The 17,968-nt window shown below is 47.8% G+C and overlaps 1 protein-coding gene across 1 annotated transcript; it reads left to right on the top strand.

Annotated features, from left to right (window-relative positions):
• Positions 1–757: 757 nt before the first annotated feature.
• Positions 758–17,199, top strand: zcchc14 (zinc finger, CCHC domain containing 14; the record flags this gene model as incomplete). The annotated part of the gene is made up of 9 exons (XM_084452821.1): positions 758–804; positions 1,096–1,235; positions 2,309–2,481; positions 3,292–3,380; positions 13,058–13,182; positions 13,289–13,435; positions 13,873–14,386; positions 14,468–15,036; positions 17,077–17,199. 9 exons carry the CDS (start codon positions 758–760, stop codon positions 17,130–17,132), a joined length of 1,860 nt encoding a protein of 619 aa, XP_084308947.1. The 3' UTR covers positions 17,133–17,199.
• Positions 17,200–17,968: the final 769 nt, after the last annotated feature.

Raw genomic sequence — 17,968 nt, 5'->3', positions numbered from 1 at the left:
GAGGTGGCAGCGACAGCCTGTGCCGCCAAAGCGTAGCTCTTGTCCGCCTAGGACAGGGTGGTCTTGTTCTTGGGGTCGGGCATCAGCGGCTTCCTGGCCGAACCCCAGGCGGCAGAGCCGGGCCCCAGGACAGCTGCGATGTCAGGTTCCAACGCTGGGGAGCCAGCCGTAATCAAGTCACTCCAGCCAGCCACTCTCGTAGCTCTCGCGAAGAAACGTAGCGGAGCCTTCAGTGTGGCAGGCTGGCCCCATCCCGCCTCCAGGAACTTCTCCAGGTCAGGCATCGCCGGGAGGAAATAAGCTGCAGCCTTGGGGGGTACCCCGTAGCAGATGGAGCTCCAGAGAGGCAGCCCTGTCACAGCTCCTCCGGCAGGGGAACGCTGAGATGATGTGAGGCCCTCTCCAGCAGCTTGGGGAGGTCGCAGTCTAAGCACCCGTGCCCGAGCCCACTGGATGAAGAACCGCTAGCATCCGGAGCTTCTGAGGCTGAATCTTCATCCGCCTCTGAGCCATCGTCTTCTTCGTCAGACGGCGGGAGGGACAAAATCGGCGCCGGCTGTTGAAGGGGCACGCCAACGTCATCACCCCCATCTGAGTCGCTCTCAGTGGGTGCACGATCTTTTGACACTCAAAGAAGTGCGCTCGAAGGAGCCTCTACATAGGGTCGAGGAGAGCGCGGGTCCTGGCAGTCGGGAGATGGAACAGACCACAGGCCCGCCTTGGCGTGCTGTGGCCCCATGCAGCGGAAGCAGAGTGCATGTCCCACGTCGCTGCTGGGAGCGCCGCAACCACAGAATCTCTCAGGTAGACTGGGCAGCGCTGGCCAGGGATCCCCGAGGGACGCCGTCCGATCTCTTTTCTTCAGGCAATTGTGGCTGTCTAGATTTCAAATCTAATGGGGATGGGAGCTATGTACAGGTGCTGTGTAGTTTGTTTCAGTCCAGATATGGTTGCTGTGAGTCCGAGCCAGGAGAGGAGTCATGCTACATGAGGAATGTCATGCTATCTTGTTTGTCGGCTCACCGCTGCCCTTAACAGACCCCCTCCTCCATCTCCCTTTCTCCCTCCTCGCTCTCTCCCTTCTTCCGTCTGCAGGTGTCTCACCACCCTTCCGCCCCACGTCCTCAGACACCACCACGTCTCACTCTTCTTCAGTTCCGCCTCCCCGGCGCCCGCTGTCCCTGTGGGCCCCTCAACCCCCCCGGCCCCCTCTGGCTCCTTCCCCCACACCGCAAGTAAGGCCCCGTGCCACCCTTCTCTAAGGTTCTTATACTTGGGTGAGGGAAGTGTGTGTGTGTGTGTGTGTGTATGTGTGTGTGTGCGTGCATAAAGGAGGAGTGTGTATGTGTGTGTTTGTGTGCGCGCGTGTGTGTGTGTGCATGTGTTCATGTCCGGGGTTTGGGGGGCTGTGTCTATTTTAGTCCTGTGTGGGAATTTGGGTTGGCATGTTTGTGTTGGGAGACCTAGCGAGTGGTGACCTCATGTTAGAGTGAATAAGTGCGTGTGTGTGTGTTTGTGTGGAAACGTGTGTATATGAGTGTTAACAGACCTGCATGTCCTCTGTGTGTGTGTGTGTGTGTATGTGACTTCATCCCTTAAGTTATTAATAGTCCCCCGGGATAGTTAGAGCATGGCAAGTAAGGCTGCAGGACAGAAAGGGTCGGTAGGGGGTACAGGCTTCTGTCAGCCTCATCACTGGTTGCTTTTCTGTGTCTCTGCTGTAGATCTGGGCTGCCTGCTGCAATACAGAGGCTCACACAGGTAGGATCTCTCAGTCAGAAACATCTGTCACAAAAGATTGAATAGCTTTAGATGATTTATCTGTTTGGTCTCCATGTCTGTCTTTTCTACCTGAGGAACTTTCCATCCTCCTTTCTCTCACTCTCTCTCTGTCTCTCTCTCTCTCTCTCTCTCTCCCTCTCTCTTTCTGTCTCTCTCTCTCTCTCTCTCTCTCTGTCTCTATCTCTCACTCTCTCTCTCCCTCTGTCTCTCTCTCTCTCACTCTCTCTCTCTCTCTGTCTCTCTCTCTCTCTCTCTCTGTCTCTCTCTCTCACTCTCTCTCTCTCTCTCTGTCTCTCTCTCTCTCACACTCTCTCTCTGTCTCTCTCTCTCTCTCTCTGTCTCTCTGTCTCTCTGTCTCTCTCTCTCTCTCTCTCTCTCAGGACTGTGTGTGGAGTGGCCAGTATCCAGCCAGTCATGAGTGTTCACACCTCCATTCAACCACGCTCTCCGCCCCAGCTATCCCACCTGCCCCCCCAGCCGCCTCCCCATCTGCCCCCTCAGGTCCCCATGCCTGTGCCTCCCCCAGGTGGGGTGGCCACAGCAGGCGGGGAGACAGCGCCGCCCCCTACAGGTCACCTCCATAACCTTGCCCAGCAACCTCAGCCCACCAGCCCCGAGCAGAACGGCATACTGGACTGGCTACGCAAGCTCCGCCTCCACAAATACTACCCCGTCTTCAAGCAGCTGACCATGGAGGAGGTGGGTGGAGCCGGGGGCGGGGTCTACTGGTGGGTGGAGCCAGGGGAGGGTTCCAGCTAGCTAGCTAGCTCCGTTTGCCAACATGGCTTCGAGACTTATAACATATGGTGTGAGTCGAGTGCCATTGTCGTTCTGAAGCTTCTGTTGCAGTACTAAGATCTCACTCATTAGCTGTGTTCGGAATCGCTCCCTATTCACTATATAGTGCACTATATAGGGCGTCAGCCATTTTGTTTGTAGTGTCCGAATTCTCCACAGAATTTTCTTTCCCTATATAGTCCACTATTTATTACCCACAATTCACCTTGATTTCCAGGGAACAGTGCATGTACCCTACATTTTCTCCGTTCCCTAGGTAGTTCACTACATGGTGAACCCTATAATAGGGAATAGGGAGTGAGGGAACGAGGGAGCGATTCCGAACACAGCTATTGATTCATCCAACTCAGAAGCATGTGACAGGAAATGAGTCCATCCACCTCAGACCATCATTATGTCTGACAGTCAAGGTTTGAGGTTAAAGGTCAAATTAATATAGAACAGGTGCTACAGCTTCTCCATTCCTCCAGCAGTGACTGAGATATCACACAAGATAACAAAAACAGTGACCTAGATATCACACAAGATAACAAAAACAGTGACTGAGATATCACACAAGATAACAAAAACAGTGACTGAGATATCACACAAGATAACAAAAAGAGCAATTTAAGGTGCATTTTTTCAGGCCTCAAGATACTTTTCAGATGAAATTGAGAGTTCAGGCAGCGGTCTGATACGCCGACATCTCTCCTCTGTCCTGTACCACAGTTCCTTGCTCTGACGGAGGAGGACCTGAACAAGTATGACCTCACGCAGGGCGCCAAGAAGAAGCTCAAGACCCAGCTGGAGTTGCAGAAGTGAGTCTCCTGAAGAATAGAACAATAGAAAGTTTATTTGCCATGTGTAACAAGTACTGGTGCAGTTACTTTGTAAATCTAGTGATCACTTCCTTACAGTATATTCTAGTGATCACTTCCTTACAGTATATTCTAGTGATCACTTCCTTACAGTATCTTATCAGTGCTAATCAGTTCCTCATTCCAGTCCTAGGTACTCAGCTAGACATTGAAAGGTTCCCAAACTGGTAATTTACTATAATATCAGCTGTATAGCAGTCTATCAGTATCATCTTCATCTACTTATCCCATCTGATCATGGGTGAATACATTATGTCTGTGTCCACAATGTGTCCTGGACACTGGACAACACTGGACTTTGACAATGAATGAATGAATGAATGAATGAATGGGTTATTGGGTGAATGAATTAATGAATGAAAATGGGAACTAAGGAATCAATGAAGATAAAGGTAATGGGTGGATGAACATATTAATGAATGAATGAAAGACTGGACTGAGGAACAAATGAATGAATGAATTGTTAGAAGAAGGAATGAGAATGGACTTCACCACTCACAGCTTGTTTGGAGTGTTTCTGAGCAGAGCTCAGCCCTCTCCCCCCTAGTGTTATGAAAGCAGAGGCGTGCCACCCTATGTCCCATGTGTGTGTGTGTGTGTGTGTGTGTGTGTCTGTGGGAGGTTGGTACGATAACTAGAGTGCACCCGTAAAGTATTCACACACCTTCACTTTTTCCACATTCTGTTATGTTACAGCCTTATTGGCTCCGCCCAGCGAGCGCTGGCGGAGGGCATATTTTGGGTTGTGTGTGTTATTTTGTTCGTTCGTTTTGTTCGTTCGTTCGGTCTCATAGCAGGATTATACAAAAACGGCCAGAGCGATTTTCATGAAACTCAGTGGAGGGGTGTAGCATGGGCCAAGTTTTGCAGATCAGAATTACTGGGCAGATATACGAATTTAAAGAAAACAACATTTGCCATACTTGGACCGGCTTCCTTCCCTTTATATTTACTTCTCCAGACAGATTTCTTATGCCGGCGGTGTCTGAGCGTTAATGTACCAGTCTAGCAATGCGGTTCGATTCCCGGGTTGCTGTTTATGCCCAATATTGTCTTATGTTTCTATGCATACTAATAACCATGTAAAACAAAATCTTATCTGACTCGTGAAAAACAAATCAGATAAACACTGTATTAGGAAAAGTTATATATTTTTTAGCCTGGATCCTGCGGTATTATCCTACATATAAATCATAAACTACCTGCACATCTGGGCTGAGGTTTTGCCCCTTGAGTGTCAGGTTTCACTGTGTTCTTTTTAATTTGAGTGTTGAAGCATACAAAAAAATCCGTCTCATAGCAGGATTATACAAAAACTACCCAGAGGCCTCCCAGAGGCATGGACACTGGGATAGTCCCCGTCCTTTTTACCCCCCAGATGAACACTGGACTTAATTTCTGTATATAGTTTTGTAACGTATGTCTTCTGTTATGGTCTATAATGGCTGATTGAAAAAACGACACAAGTACACAAGTATGTTCAGTCATAAACACCACAATCAGTTACACCACCAAAAAGCTTACTTGTCAATGGTGCAAGTGTGTTATATTTATACTGAGGAGTGAGTTTAACTACTTCAACTCGATAACACCAACAAAATGCATTAATGGGCAGAGCCCTGTGGTCTCTGAACACCCTTTCTAGTTCCAAAATGGATTAATTATTTTTCCCTCATCAATCTACACACAATACTAGGAAGCCCTGAAGGGTAAAGTTTATCTCGTTCGCATGAGATACCTAAGTCGTTCGAACAAGATAGCTAAGTCGTTCGAACGAGATAGCTAAGTCGTTCGAACGACATAACCAACTTGTTAGAAAGACGTGCTGGCAATTCGTTGTACGTGTTATGTTAAGTTTTAAAGTGTCTACAACGCAGTATAGAGGAAATGAATGTGTTTTGAATAGCCTTCGTCCAATATTTGGATAAGACCGAGCTATTATGCCTCTAGGTAACTACTCCATGCAGCAGAAACCACATCCACACCCTGCGTTGGAATCAAGAATAATCCAATATAGCATAGTTATATATTTACACAGACAGTGTATGCAGGAACAAATATCTTGTGCATGTAGGCCTAAATATATATTGTGTACTCTTAGACTTGCATACTTGTATAGTTATATTTACCCCCCCCCCCTTATCTAGTTCTCTGTTGTTACCCTGTATCTAGTGTGTCTCTCTTTCCAACCTGTCTGTAGTTGCCCCCCTGGGGATCAATAAAGTACCATCTTATCTTATCTTCTACAACGGAGAGTTTGGAAACATGATTCTGATTGGCTAGCAGCCATTGTCAAATACTCTGTAACCCACGGCTGTGACCACATAACAATTAGTATTAATGTGCCGTCAATCTCATTGATTGATCTCCCATTGATAAGATCAAGCTGTAGGCTATTATGCTTTGCGTAGCAACCACTCGCAGCAACCTCGTCTTTTTCGTATCCTATTACAAAAACGCACTCATCAGTCCGACTCCAACACTTCCACACCAGTGCTCTGGAGAACCGTTTTAATAACTGCACCATAGATGGAAATGTTCAAATAAACGTGAACCACCTGAATTATGCCTATAAAGGCTTATGTGAACAAGGCCTAGGCTTGATAGCCTCTGTTGCCTGGCAACCATTTAACTCAGAACTATAGCCTATGGGGGAAGATTATGTAAATACAAAAATAATAAGAATGATGGGTAAATCAATTATTGAATGTAACTGTGTGTGTTTTTAGTGATTATTCTATATATATGTAGTAACCATTGTAGAAAAGCCGCTATTGCGATAGCTCTCTACCGCTATCGTGTCGGGCCTAACAACGCCCCCTAGCTGTTGTAAAAATCCTGTATAACCCACTGCCTCTTGTGGTCAATTGCTTAATTATAGCTCAAGCACAACTTTGGTAAAGTGACTATGAATTCAAGCATGCGCGCAGATCCTCTCTACTCAGGAAGAGTTTAGCAAGTGACTAAACTAAATTTGCCGATATTAGGCTACTACTGTGTTTATTTTTTGTTATGTGTAAGCTATTAGCATATATTTATTTTCGTTAAAAATAGATTGTAACGAATAGGCCGACAGCCCCAGGACGGATGGTTGGCATAGGCTGGGGTGTTCGCTGAGTTGAGGTAGGCTATCTATCTAGTTCTATCTATTGGCTACAAATACTTGGGACTGTTGGCTTGTTAATGGCTTTTCAGCTCGATCTCAGCCATCTAGGCTAATTATCTCCGTCCCGACTGTGAGCCTTCCAGACACTATTGGTTTGCCAGCCGTGCGCGCTCTCCAAACGCATTTTACGCACGGCCATGTTACCGGTAACAGCATTATATAAGCAAAACATATAATTTATAGGCTACTTATAAGTCCTTTCTGATAATTAACCAAGCCTTGATTGTCAAATTACTAAAAGTTGGCACGGCAAATCAGAGGTCTGAGACTGGCCGTGGTTGATTGCCTCAGTTTGCCACAACCATTAGGCTATATTACATTATTAAACTAGTCATTTAGCAGACGCTTTTATCCAAAGCGAGTTAGTTACAATAAGTGCATTTAATGTAGGTAGTCAACAGAACTGCTAGTGACTCAAGTCAACTTGAGCTGCTGAGGAGCCCAAGCGAGAGATTTTGCATATCCATAGCTTAAGCCCAATACCCCGTTTTCATACAGCAGATACTTTGCAAAATGGATGATTGACAAAACTATCCATCTCTAATAGAAGTGTTTGACAATGTCAATGTCAGCACAATGACCCCAAAGTCAGCACAATGCTAAGGATATTATAGGCTAACCTAGACCTGGTCCAGGGCGATATCCTACAGATAACGCCCTGTTACTCTCAATGCAATTTACCTATGAATGCGCTTCCTCGGCCCGCTCGTCCCAGTCTACAGACAAAACCGTTTCATTACTCACCAAAGTAAAAACATCGTTGGAAAGATGAAAGCCTTTTCTTCGAGGTCGCTACAGTTTGTAGTCCCCCACCTTTCAAATAAAAGGCAAATTTGTAGCCTACACTTAAAGTCTAATATCCACAGCGCATCGACTGTCTTCTTCTACGGGCGATTCGGCGCTCTCTGCTTTGTTTAGTCTACTCACTGCTGCCTCCCATGTTGGGGATGATGCATTACATTACAGATTACATTGCAGAGAGAAAAAGAAAGATTACATTTTCCGAGTGCGAACTGGAAGTCCTGACAGACGAGGTCCACAGGTATGCCTCACAATTACAAGCAAAAAACATCACACACAGCTAAAAAACATATTTGGGATTTAATATCCCAGTCTGTGAGCGCAGGTGGTGTTTCCAAGCGCAATCATATGGAGGTGGAATGATTTGAAAAAGAGAACAAAGGAGAAAATAACATTCAATAACTCCCAGGCAAAAAACGGGCATCCTTTGTTTTTGTCACTGTATCTTTTGTCATTGCATTTGTTTATCATGTCCCAAAATAAATGAGTTTTTAGTAATTTACTGTAACCTAACCTCAAATTAGCTTGAGGAGAGCTGTCCATGGTGCTGAATGTTTAGGCCGAAGTTGGACGTAGGCTATTTTTCTTACTTTTCATTTAATGTTTGGTCGTAGGCCTAATGATGAAAGGCCTATTTGTATTTTTGGTCACAAAAGTGTAATTCGACAACTTAATTTTGTTGCAGAGACAGCACAGTAAATGGTGACGTAATGCCTGATATGTCTACCCTCATCTGCTCGCACATGAGGCAGGTGGCTCCTGGTCATCATCGGAGTCTTAATTTCCGTGCTCCTCACGCTGCAGATCCACATCCATGCGCAGATCGGCTTTCATGGCAATGGGCAGGATGCAGCACACTGCAATGATCTGGCATACTTTGGGGGGACTATATAGCATCGCCCCACCGCTACGATCCAGGCATCTAAACCCACTTTTGAAGATGCCAAACGTTCAGTCTTTTCCAAATATTGGACGAAGACTATTCAAAACACATTCATTTGTTCTATACTGCGTTGGAGACATTTTAAAACTTAGCATAACACGTAGAACGAATTGCCAGCACGTCTTTCTAGTTGGTTATGTCGTTCGAACGACTTGGCTATCTCGTTCGAACGACTTAGGTATCTCGTTCGAATGATTTGACAGAGATAAACTAAGAATCGTTTGACAGAGATAAACTAAGAAAAAGCTCCGCTTTTTATTTTTTATTTTTAACCTTCAGGGCTTCCGTACAATACCCTATAATGACAAAGTGAAAAAACTTTTTTAGGAATTTTTGCAAATGTATCATCACATACATCAAATTGCACATGATATATTGCACATTGAGGGCACCAACTTTATTGCACACAAAAAAAAAAGGAGGCAACAACTTTTTTTCATTTATACACTCGAAATCTGATTGGTTAAAAGCTGTTGTATATGCCACGATATACCACAGGCAAAGCCTCTTTATCGTTCTATGTGACTTATTATTGCGGCAGTTATTACTGCCTGTAAAAATGTTAGTTCCATTGTGTAACGGTCTGTTGGTTACATTATGGTTTCTCCTCAAGAATAATGGAAACATTCAATTTCAATTTTGAGTTGTTCTACCACTCTGGTTTATCGTCAGCACTTTTGCAACTCACAGTTGCACCGCAAAGGTCTAGGCTACACTAGGTTGGTCAGGAGCATTAGTTTAGTTGCTAGGGCTCATTGTTCGTCGCTTTGTAAACTCCATAGCAACGTGATAGTTTTATGAACTACCGTTCTTGGCGGAGTTCACTAAAATCGATATTAAGGCACTGAAATAGTAGGTATTTATCCCATATATGTTTCCCGATGATGTAACCGTTGTATAAAAGCAAAAACTCATTCGAGGGTTGTGGTATACTGGGCTGCGCCTCGTGCGCAGCTCAACCCGGGGTGTATAGGCCATATACCACACCCTCTCATGAGTTATTGCCAGTGTTGGGCTCGTTACTCAAAAAATGTAATATATTACTTATTACTCATTACCCTTTTTAAAAGTAATATCGTTACTTTACTTATTACTCCCAGCCAAAAGTAACTAGTTACTTATGTAATATATTACTTTCCATATTGACTACCTTTTGCAGCGTGCTCATCACGGTCCGGTTCTCTTTCCACCAACTTCATGTTGCTGTGTTGGCGTAGCAAATGTTTCAGGAGATTTGAGGTGGTGTTTCTGGCACAAGAAAGAGTCTTAGTAGAACTTACACACAGTTTACACTTGACTACATTCTTGTTGTCTTTCAGTTCCAGGAAATCGAAATAGTGTGCGTATTTCCAGCCATGGAATGTTAACGTTGTCATGTTCAAATAGCTACGCTCGCTCGCTGCTTGCCTGGTAATGTGACGGGACGTGATATGAGCGGAACGTTCTTCAATCTGAAATCAAAACTGTATTTCACCCTTTGTAAAACGAAAATAAATAAACAGAGCAGGCCTATGACAAAAGTAATGCAGTAGCGAGCTTTCTGGGGGCAAGTAACTGTAATATTATTACTGAAATGTGATTAGTAACTCGCTACACCCCTCGTTACTGGAAAAAGTAATATTATTACTGTAGCGCGTTACTAGTAACGCGTTACTGCCCAACACTGGTTATTGCTTCAATATAACTATCTGTGTGCTGGTTTTGGTGGACTTCAGCCATCCCTTCAAGTGGTTTGGTTTTAAAAGTGCTAAAAGGTGGTCATCCCCTAACAGAAGAGGGTAGAGTATTCCAAAGGTTGCCACCTTTGACCGACAGAACTTTCTGACTAAAGGTGGTGCGTCTGTGTGGGATGACAGTCGCCTCTGTAGGACGCTCTGGTGGTTCTAGTCGCGGAGCCTGACGCAGGTCTCTGCTTGATGAGGTGGGGGGGGGGGGGTGCTAACCCATTTAGAGCTTTGTAAATCATACAGGCATCTTTAAAACTGACAAAATTGTCAAAGCTCAAGAACATATGTTTGTCCAGGATGTTACAGTGATGGTACTGTAGGATTGTGGTTTAGTGATTCTATGGGTTTGATTGTAGATGTGCACGTAAGTGACCAGCTAGTCAGAAAGTAGGCTAATCTAAGTGACCAGCTAGTCAGAAAGTAGGCTAATCTAAGTGACCAGCTAGTCAGAAAGTAGGCTAATCTAAGTGTGAGAAGATCATTGAGTAAGAATGTGCCTAAAATTTAGCAGGTTGAATTTGAGTTAGACACCTTTTTGCTCATGTGCATCCTGTTTCCACTGATCATCCTTGAGATGTTTCTACAACATGATTTGAGTCCACCAGTGATAAATTAGACAGGATTTTGAAAGGCACAAGCAGTTTTTGATATTTTAGAAGGCTTTTATTTTGAAATGGCACATCAGAATCTCGTGAAACTCCACAGGTCAGACCCAGAGGGGGTCTACTACCACTGTGTAGCATAGAACCCGTGGCATCTTGGGTAGTTTTCTTTTAATCCTGATTTAAGCAGTTTTTGAGACTTTAGAAGGCTTTTATTTTGAAATGGCACATCAGAATCTCGTGAAACTCCACAGGTCAGACCCAGAGCTCCAGTGTTCCTCTGTGGAGATGGGAGAACCTTCCAGAAAGACAACCATCTCTGCAGCACTCCACCAATCAGGCCTTTATGGTAGAGTGGCCAGACGAAAGCCTTTCCTCAGTAAAAGGCACATGACAGCCCATTTGGAGTTTGCCAAAAGGCACCTAAAGGACTATCAAACCATAAAAAGCTAAATTCTCTGGTCTGATGAAATCAAGATTGAACTCTTTGGCTTGAATGCCAAGCATGATGTCTAGAGGAAACCAGGCACCACTCATCACCTGGCTAATACAATCCCTATGGTGAAGCATGGTGGTGGCAGCATTATGTTGTGGAGATGTTTTTCAGCAGCAGGAACTGGGCGACTAGTCCAGATAAATGGAAAGATGAATGCAGCAATGTACAGAGAGATCCTTGATGAAAACCTGCTCCAGAGCGCTCTTAGTATCTAGTAAGATTCACCTTCCAACAGGACAATGACCCAAAGCACACAGCCAAGATAACAAAGGAGTGGCTTCAGGACAATTCTGTGAATTATTCTTGACCCAGCCAGAGCCCAGACTTGAACCTGATTGAACGTATCTAGTAAGACCTGAAAACAGCTGTGCAGCGACACTCCCCATCTGGCAGAGCTGAGAGCATCTGCAGAGAAGAATGGGAAAAATCCCCCAAATACAGGTGTGCCAAGCTTGTAGCACCATATCCAAGAAGGCTTGAGGCTGTAATCGCTGCCAAAGGTGCCTCAAAAAAGGAATGAATAAGGGTGTGAATACTTATGTACATGTGATGTTTCAGTCTTTTTTTTTTAAAATGTTAAATAAGTTTTCAAAAATTCCTAAAAAAAGTTTTCACTTTGTCATTATGGGGTATTGTGTGTAGATTGCTGTGGAAAAAAAAAAAATTAATTCAATTTTGGAATAAGGCTGTAACATAACAAAATGTGGAAAAAGTGAAGAGGTGTGAATACTTTCCGGATGCACTGTAGATAGATAGGTAGCTATCTGGTCAATGTTGGCCTGATAGCTGATTGCTAGGTAGCAATCAGGGCAGTGTTATGGACACTGTGTGTGTGTGTGCGTGTGTGTGTACTGTAGTGCAAATCATGTGGTTTAGGGCACATCTTTGTGTACACCCCTGGCCTCTAGCTGGTGTATAGGGAGTTGTTGATGTGTTCTATCATGTATTAATTAACCCACAGTGACACAGATCTCTGCCGCTGAGAGAATATAGGTCTGTAATGGGCTGTACGCCTGCCAATGGTTAACCCTGGACTGATTGGCCAGTTTAGATAAGCTGTACTTCAAGGTGAGATAAGTGTAAGAACCCACCTGTTTCTGTGTATGCGCGCGTGTGCGTGTGTGTGTGTGTGTGTGGGGGGGGGGTCTTTGGGAAAGGGGGAAACACACTACAGTATCTATCAGGTTAATCCTGTTTCCATTCCCAATATCACCAAGTTTCCATGAGCCTGGTGACGAGAGGATGCTGGGAGAGGGAGAGAGAGAGAGAGAGGGAGAGAAGGAGAGAGAGAGAGAGAGAGAGAGAGAGAGAGAGAGGAGGATGGAAAGTTCCTCAGGTACTTTTCCGCAGGTGACAGGAGAAGACCGTTAGTGTATTCAGGGTCACTTACTCCTCTGTCTGTTGCCTCAGTAGTGCCTTACTAAATCAACACTTGTTTGTTTGCTTGTTTGTCTCTGTGTGGCGATGTGTTTAATGACACATTATGTCACGTCTCCTCTCCTGCCATGCTGGCGATACGTACTATATTTACAGGTATCAAAGCATCAGGAGTGTATTCTGTCATGATTTATATCAATTTGTTATTAGTTTGTTGTTGTGGAGCAAACTATGACTTCCCAACTCTCCCATTGTCGGCTGAACGGTCACATAGCCATCTGGTTGTAGGAGACTAGAACACCCTCTACTGGCCAGAGGTGGTAGTGCAAGATCACAGCCACCATTTACTGCAACTGAAGATTATGCTGATGTTGTTTAGTATGGTGCTGTCTCTGTCTGACGTGTGATCACTTGGCACCGCGCGGTGCTGTCTCTCTGGTGTATACGTGTGTGTGCGCGCGAGCGTGCGAGTGTGTGTCTGTGTAACCGATATCTGTGTGTTCAGCAGGGAGAAGATGGAGAAGAGGCATTTGATGTCCCAATTCCCTGTGTCCTGTGGCGGCATCGCCAGGGTAACACCCTCCAGTCACATGGTCTCTGTGGCCCACCTCCACTCCACGGCCCATGCAGGTAACGCGGGAGGATGGGCTGCCTAGTGACAAACACAAGGGACCCTTCTTCATTTCATACACAGCGCATTCTAAACCTTTGACCGTGTGCTTGTGTGCGTGTGCAGAACTGCGCGTGGAGGTAGACACGGGAGGCTCCCACGCCTTTCACAGAGACGGCAGCTCCTCCTCGGGCTACTCTAGCGCCCCCTGCAGTCCCATGGCCCCCCTGTGTCGAGACGCCGCCTTCGACAGGGCCAAGGACGCACACAGACGTTAGTCTCTTTCTCCAGTAGACACTGTGGACGTGCATAGAGAGACTGACAGCGCTGTGTCTGTCTGTCTCTCCCTCCTCTACTCCCCTGGCCTCCTCCTCTTCTCTCCTCTCCCCTGGCCTCCTCCTCTTCTCTCCTCTCCCCTGGCCTCCTCCTCTTCTCTCCTCTCCCCTGGCCTCCTCCTCTTCTCTCCTCTCCCCTGGCCTCCTCCTCTTCTCTCCTCTCCCCTGGCCTCCTCCTCTTCTCTCCTCTCCCCTGGCCTCCTCCTCTTCTCTCCTCTCCCCTGGCCTCCTCCTCTTCTCTCCTCTCCCCTGGCCTCCTTCGCTTCTCTCCTCTCCCCTGGTCTTCTCTCCTCTTTTCTCCTCTCCTCTTTTTTCATCTCCTCCACTCGTCTCCTCCCTTCTCATTCCTTCTCCTCCTCTCGTCTCCTCCCCCAGGTATGGAGTCGGGACCGGACCCGTCTGGAGGGGACAAGGACCGGACCTGTGTTCCCCTGAGCCCCAGTGCCCCCGCCGGGCCCAGTCGACCCACCGCTCAGGTCCTCCCTGTCCAGAACGACCCCACTCCCTGCCCCTCCCACCTCTCTCTGCCTCCGCCCTCCCTGCCCCTGCTCTCCCCAGCCCCAGGCCGGCTCCTGGGCTCCCCTCGTAAGCCCCGCCCCCCTCCTCTGTGCGCCGAGGAGAGGGCCAAATCCCTGGGGTCGGGGTCCGGGGTGAGGCTAGAGAGCCTGTTCCCCGGCCTCAACCTGGACAGCCCCCCTCCTCCTCCTCCTCCTCCTCCTTCCCTCCACCTCCAGGAGTCCCAGGGCCCCAGAGGCCCCCCAGCGTCCAGCGCCCTGCGCTCCCCTCCGGAGACCAGCACCTCCCTCACCTCCACCTCCACCACCCTCCACCGCGTCTCCCACCCCCCTCTCCCCCTGCAGGTGTCCCCGTCCCTCCCCCGCGCCTCGGGGCACTACCCCTACCCCTCCTCCCCCTCTAACCCCTCCTCCTCAGCCTCCTCGCTGTCCCCCTCCTTCCCGTCCGCCGGCAGCGTCCCCATGGCGGTGGTGCCGGGCAACACCTACTGCGTGAACAGCGTCTCCGCGGCCCCGCCCCCCAGCTCCAGCCCCGCCTCCTCGGCGGACGCCGGCTACGCCCTCGGCTCCTCCCCCGGCGCCTCGCCGTCCTCCGTCTGCGTGTGCAGCTCCTGCGGCTGCAGGGGGAACTGCGGCTCGTACGGCGCCCTGCCCGGCGGCTACGCCGGCTACTTCCAGCACCCCTTCTCAGGGACCTCCGTCTTCACCCTGGGCCCCCTGCTCCACCTCAGCCCCCTGCTGGCCACCAGCGGCACCGCGGGGGCCTTCTCCTACCCCCTGGTGGCGCCTCCTCTCTACAACAGCAGCGTGTCACACGACCCCCCGAGCCCCCAGCAGCAGCAGGGACTGGTCCTGCCACCCATGCAAGGCTTCCTGGGGGGCGGGGCCAGCGTCTACCAGCCGCACGGCATGCTGGGTAACGGAGGGTACAAGAGGGTCGGGAACCTGTCGTGCTACAACTGTGGGGCGAGTGGCCATCGGGCTCAGGAGTGCAAGCAGCCCCCCATGGACTCTCTACAGCAAGGTACCCAATCCAATACAGTACAGTCACTTCTGGCACAGCAGAGCTGAGTAGATTGTAGTAGAGTTAGTAGAATACAGTACAGTCACTTCTGGCACAGTAGAGCTGAGTAGATTGTAGTAGAGTTAGTAGAATACAGTACAGTCACTTCTGGCACAGTAGAGCTGAGTAGATTGTAGTAGAGTTAGTAGAATACAGTACAGTCACTTCTGGCACAGTAGAGCTGAGTAGATTGTAGTAGAGTTAGTAGAATACAGTACAGTCACTTCTGGCACAGTAGAGCTGAGTAGATTGTAGTAGAGTACAGCATAGCATGTATGACAGCATACGATGATTTGTCGCGGTCATTCGTGTAGTGTTGACAATGTCCCGGCCACGACACGGCAATAATTTATGGAACCGTGATCGTCTGATCAGACAAGGTGACCATCGTGAAAGACAAAACAAACGGTGTAGTCTGTACGGGCCATAAGGTAGAGAAGAGTCGAGTAGAACCGACAATGTGACTTCAGTTCCACTGCAGTCATACACAGAAGAATTGCTCTGAAAATAAAGTTGTTTTGGCAGCGATCGATTCGGTCATTACAGAAACATGTTACTAGAGAAAGATCTACCTGCCCTGTAGTGTGTAGTGATGGTGACTGTTCTATGTTCTACCTGCCCTGTAGTGTGTAGTGATGGTGACTGTTCTATGTTCTACCTGACCTGTAGTGTGTAGTGATGGTGACTGTTCTATGTTCTACCTGACCTGTAGTGTGTAGTGATGGTGACTGTTCTATGTTCTACCTGACCTGTAGTGTGTAGTGATGGTGACTGTTCTATGTTCTACCTGCCCTGTAGTGTGTAGTGATGGTGGCTGTTCTATGTTCTACCTGCCTGTTGTTCTATGTTCTACCTGCCCTGTAGTGTGTAGTGATGGTGGCTGTTGTTCTATGTTCTACCTGACCTGTAGTGTGTAGTGATGGTGGCTGTTGTTCTATGTTCTACCTGCCCTGTAGTGTGTAGTGATGGTGGCTGTTGTTCTATGTTCTACCTGCCCTGTAGTGTGTAGTGATGGTGGCTGTTCTATGTTCTACCTGACCTGTAGTGTGTAGTGATGGGGGCTGTTCTATGTTCTACCTGACCTGTAGTGTGTAGTGATGGTGGCTGTTGTTCTATGTTCTACCTGCCCTGTAGTGTGTAGTGATGGTGGCTGTTCTATGTTCTACCTGACCTGTAGTGTGTGGTGATGGGGGCTGTTCTATGTTCTACCTGACCTGTAGTGTGTAGTGATGGTGGCTGTTCTATGTTCTACCTGCCCTGTAGTGTGTAGTGATGGTGGCTGTTCTATGTTCTACCTGACCTGTAGTGTGTAGTGATGGGGGCTGTTCTATGTTCTACCTGCCCTGTAGTGTGTAGTGATGGCGGCTGTTCTATGTTCTACCTGACCTGTAGTGTGTAGTGATGGGGGCTGTTGTTCTATGTTCTACCTGCCCTGTAGTGTGTAGTGATGGTGGCTGTTGTTCTATGTTCTACCTGACCTGTAGTGTGTAGTGATGGTGACTGTTGTTCTATGTTCTACCTGACCTGTAGTGTGTAGTGATGGCGGCTGTTCTATGTTCTACCTGACCTGTAGTGTGTAGTGATGGGGGCTGTTGTTCTATGTTCTACCTGCCCTGTAGTGTGTAGTGATGGTGAATGTTCTATGTTCTACCTGCCCTGTAGTGTGTAGTGACGGTGGCTGTTCTATGTTCTACCTGACCTGTAGTGTGTAGTGATGGTGGCTGTTCTATGTTCTACCTGCCCTGTAGTGTGTAGTGATGGTGGCTGTTGTTCTATGTTCTACCTGACCTGTAGTGTGTAGTGGTGGTGGTTGTTCTATGTTCTACCTGCCCTGTAGTGTGTAGTGATGGTGGCTGTTCTATGTTCTACCTGCCCTGTAGTGTGTAGTGATGGTGGCTGTTCTATGTTCTACCTGCCCTGTAGTGTGTAGTGATGGGGGCTGTTCTATGTTCTACCTGACCTGTAGTGTGTAGTGATGGGGGCTGTTCTCCTGTGTTGCAGGGATGTTCAGGCTGAAGTACAGCCCCCACTCTGACAGCAAGGACTCAGGAGACTAGCCAGGCCAACAACCAGGGGACTGGAACCAACAACCTCCAACGTACCAGAGCACCTTATGATCCAGAGGGAGGAGGAGGCGGAATCGGAGAATTGAGGAAGGGAAGGGGGAGGAGGAGGAGGAGGAGAAGGAGGAGGAGGAGGAAGAGGAGGATGATGATGATGATGTCCTCTCCCCTGAGAGAGCTGGACCTCAACTCTTTATCTCATGCTGGACCTCAAACAACTCAAACTGCCATTATTCAGCCTCAAACTGCCATTATTCAGAGCAGAACCACTACCAGTCGGAGGGGGCAGTCCTGGGTGGTCATGCCATCGGTCTTCCAGAGAGTGGCGTCTGGTCTGACCCCCGGGGCTCAAGCCTCAGACCTTCTCTGTCCGAGGGAGAGATGTTACACGGGATCCTGCTCCACCTCACGCTGCTCCAGCCTCACAGCGCCCCCTGCTGGAGCACTTCCCTCTGACCAATCACACTACTCTCCCAACTAGCTTGTGCGTTACCATGGCGACACTACACAGCTTTCTAAATAAGGGCTTCTGAAACTAGCCAGCCTTACAACTAAGTGGGCAAGCGGATGCATAGACATTCAGGTTTAATTAATCCCAGCGGTTGAACTTGAAATGCTTAATGATGACGACGAGGACGACCGCCAAATATGACTTCTCCTCTGGGAGTCATTGTGAGGAAACCAAGGGACACTTATAAAATAGGGAAGCGTCAGATGTGTCACACATCTGGCTCGCAGCAGTAGTATGTGGGAGATACTACTACAATACTTCATTAGGCTCCCAGTAAAATGGTAGTTTTGTACAGAATGTTAATATGATGATGTCGCTG

Source organism: Borostomias antarcticus (genome assembly GCF_949987555.1).
Source record: "Borostomias antarcticus genome assembly, chromosome: 18".
NCBI lineage: Eukaryota > Metazoa > Chordata > Actinopteri > Stomiiformes > Stomiidae > Borostomias > Borostomias antarcticus.
Note: the sequence above shows the minus strand (reverse complement) of the source record. Positions and strands in the feature narration are given on the sequence as shown.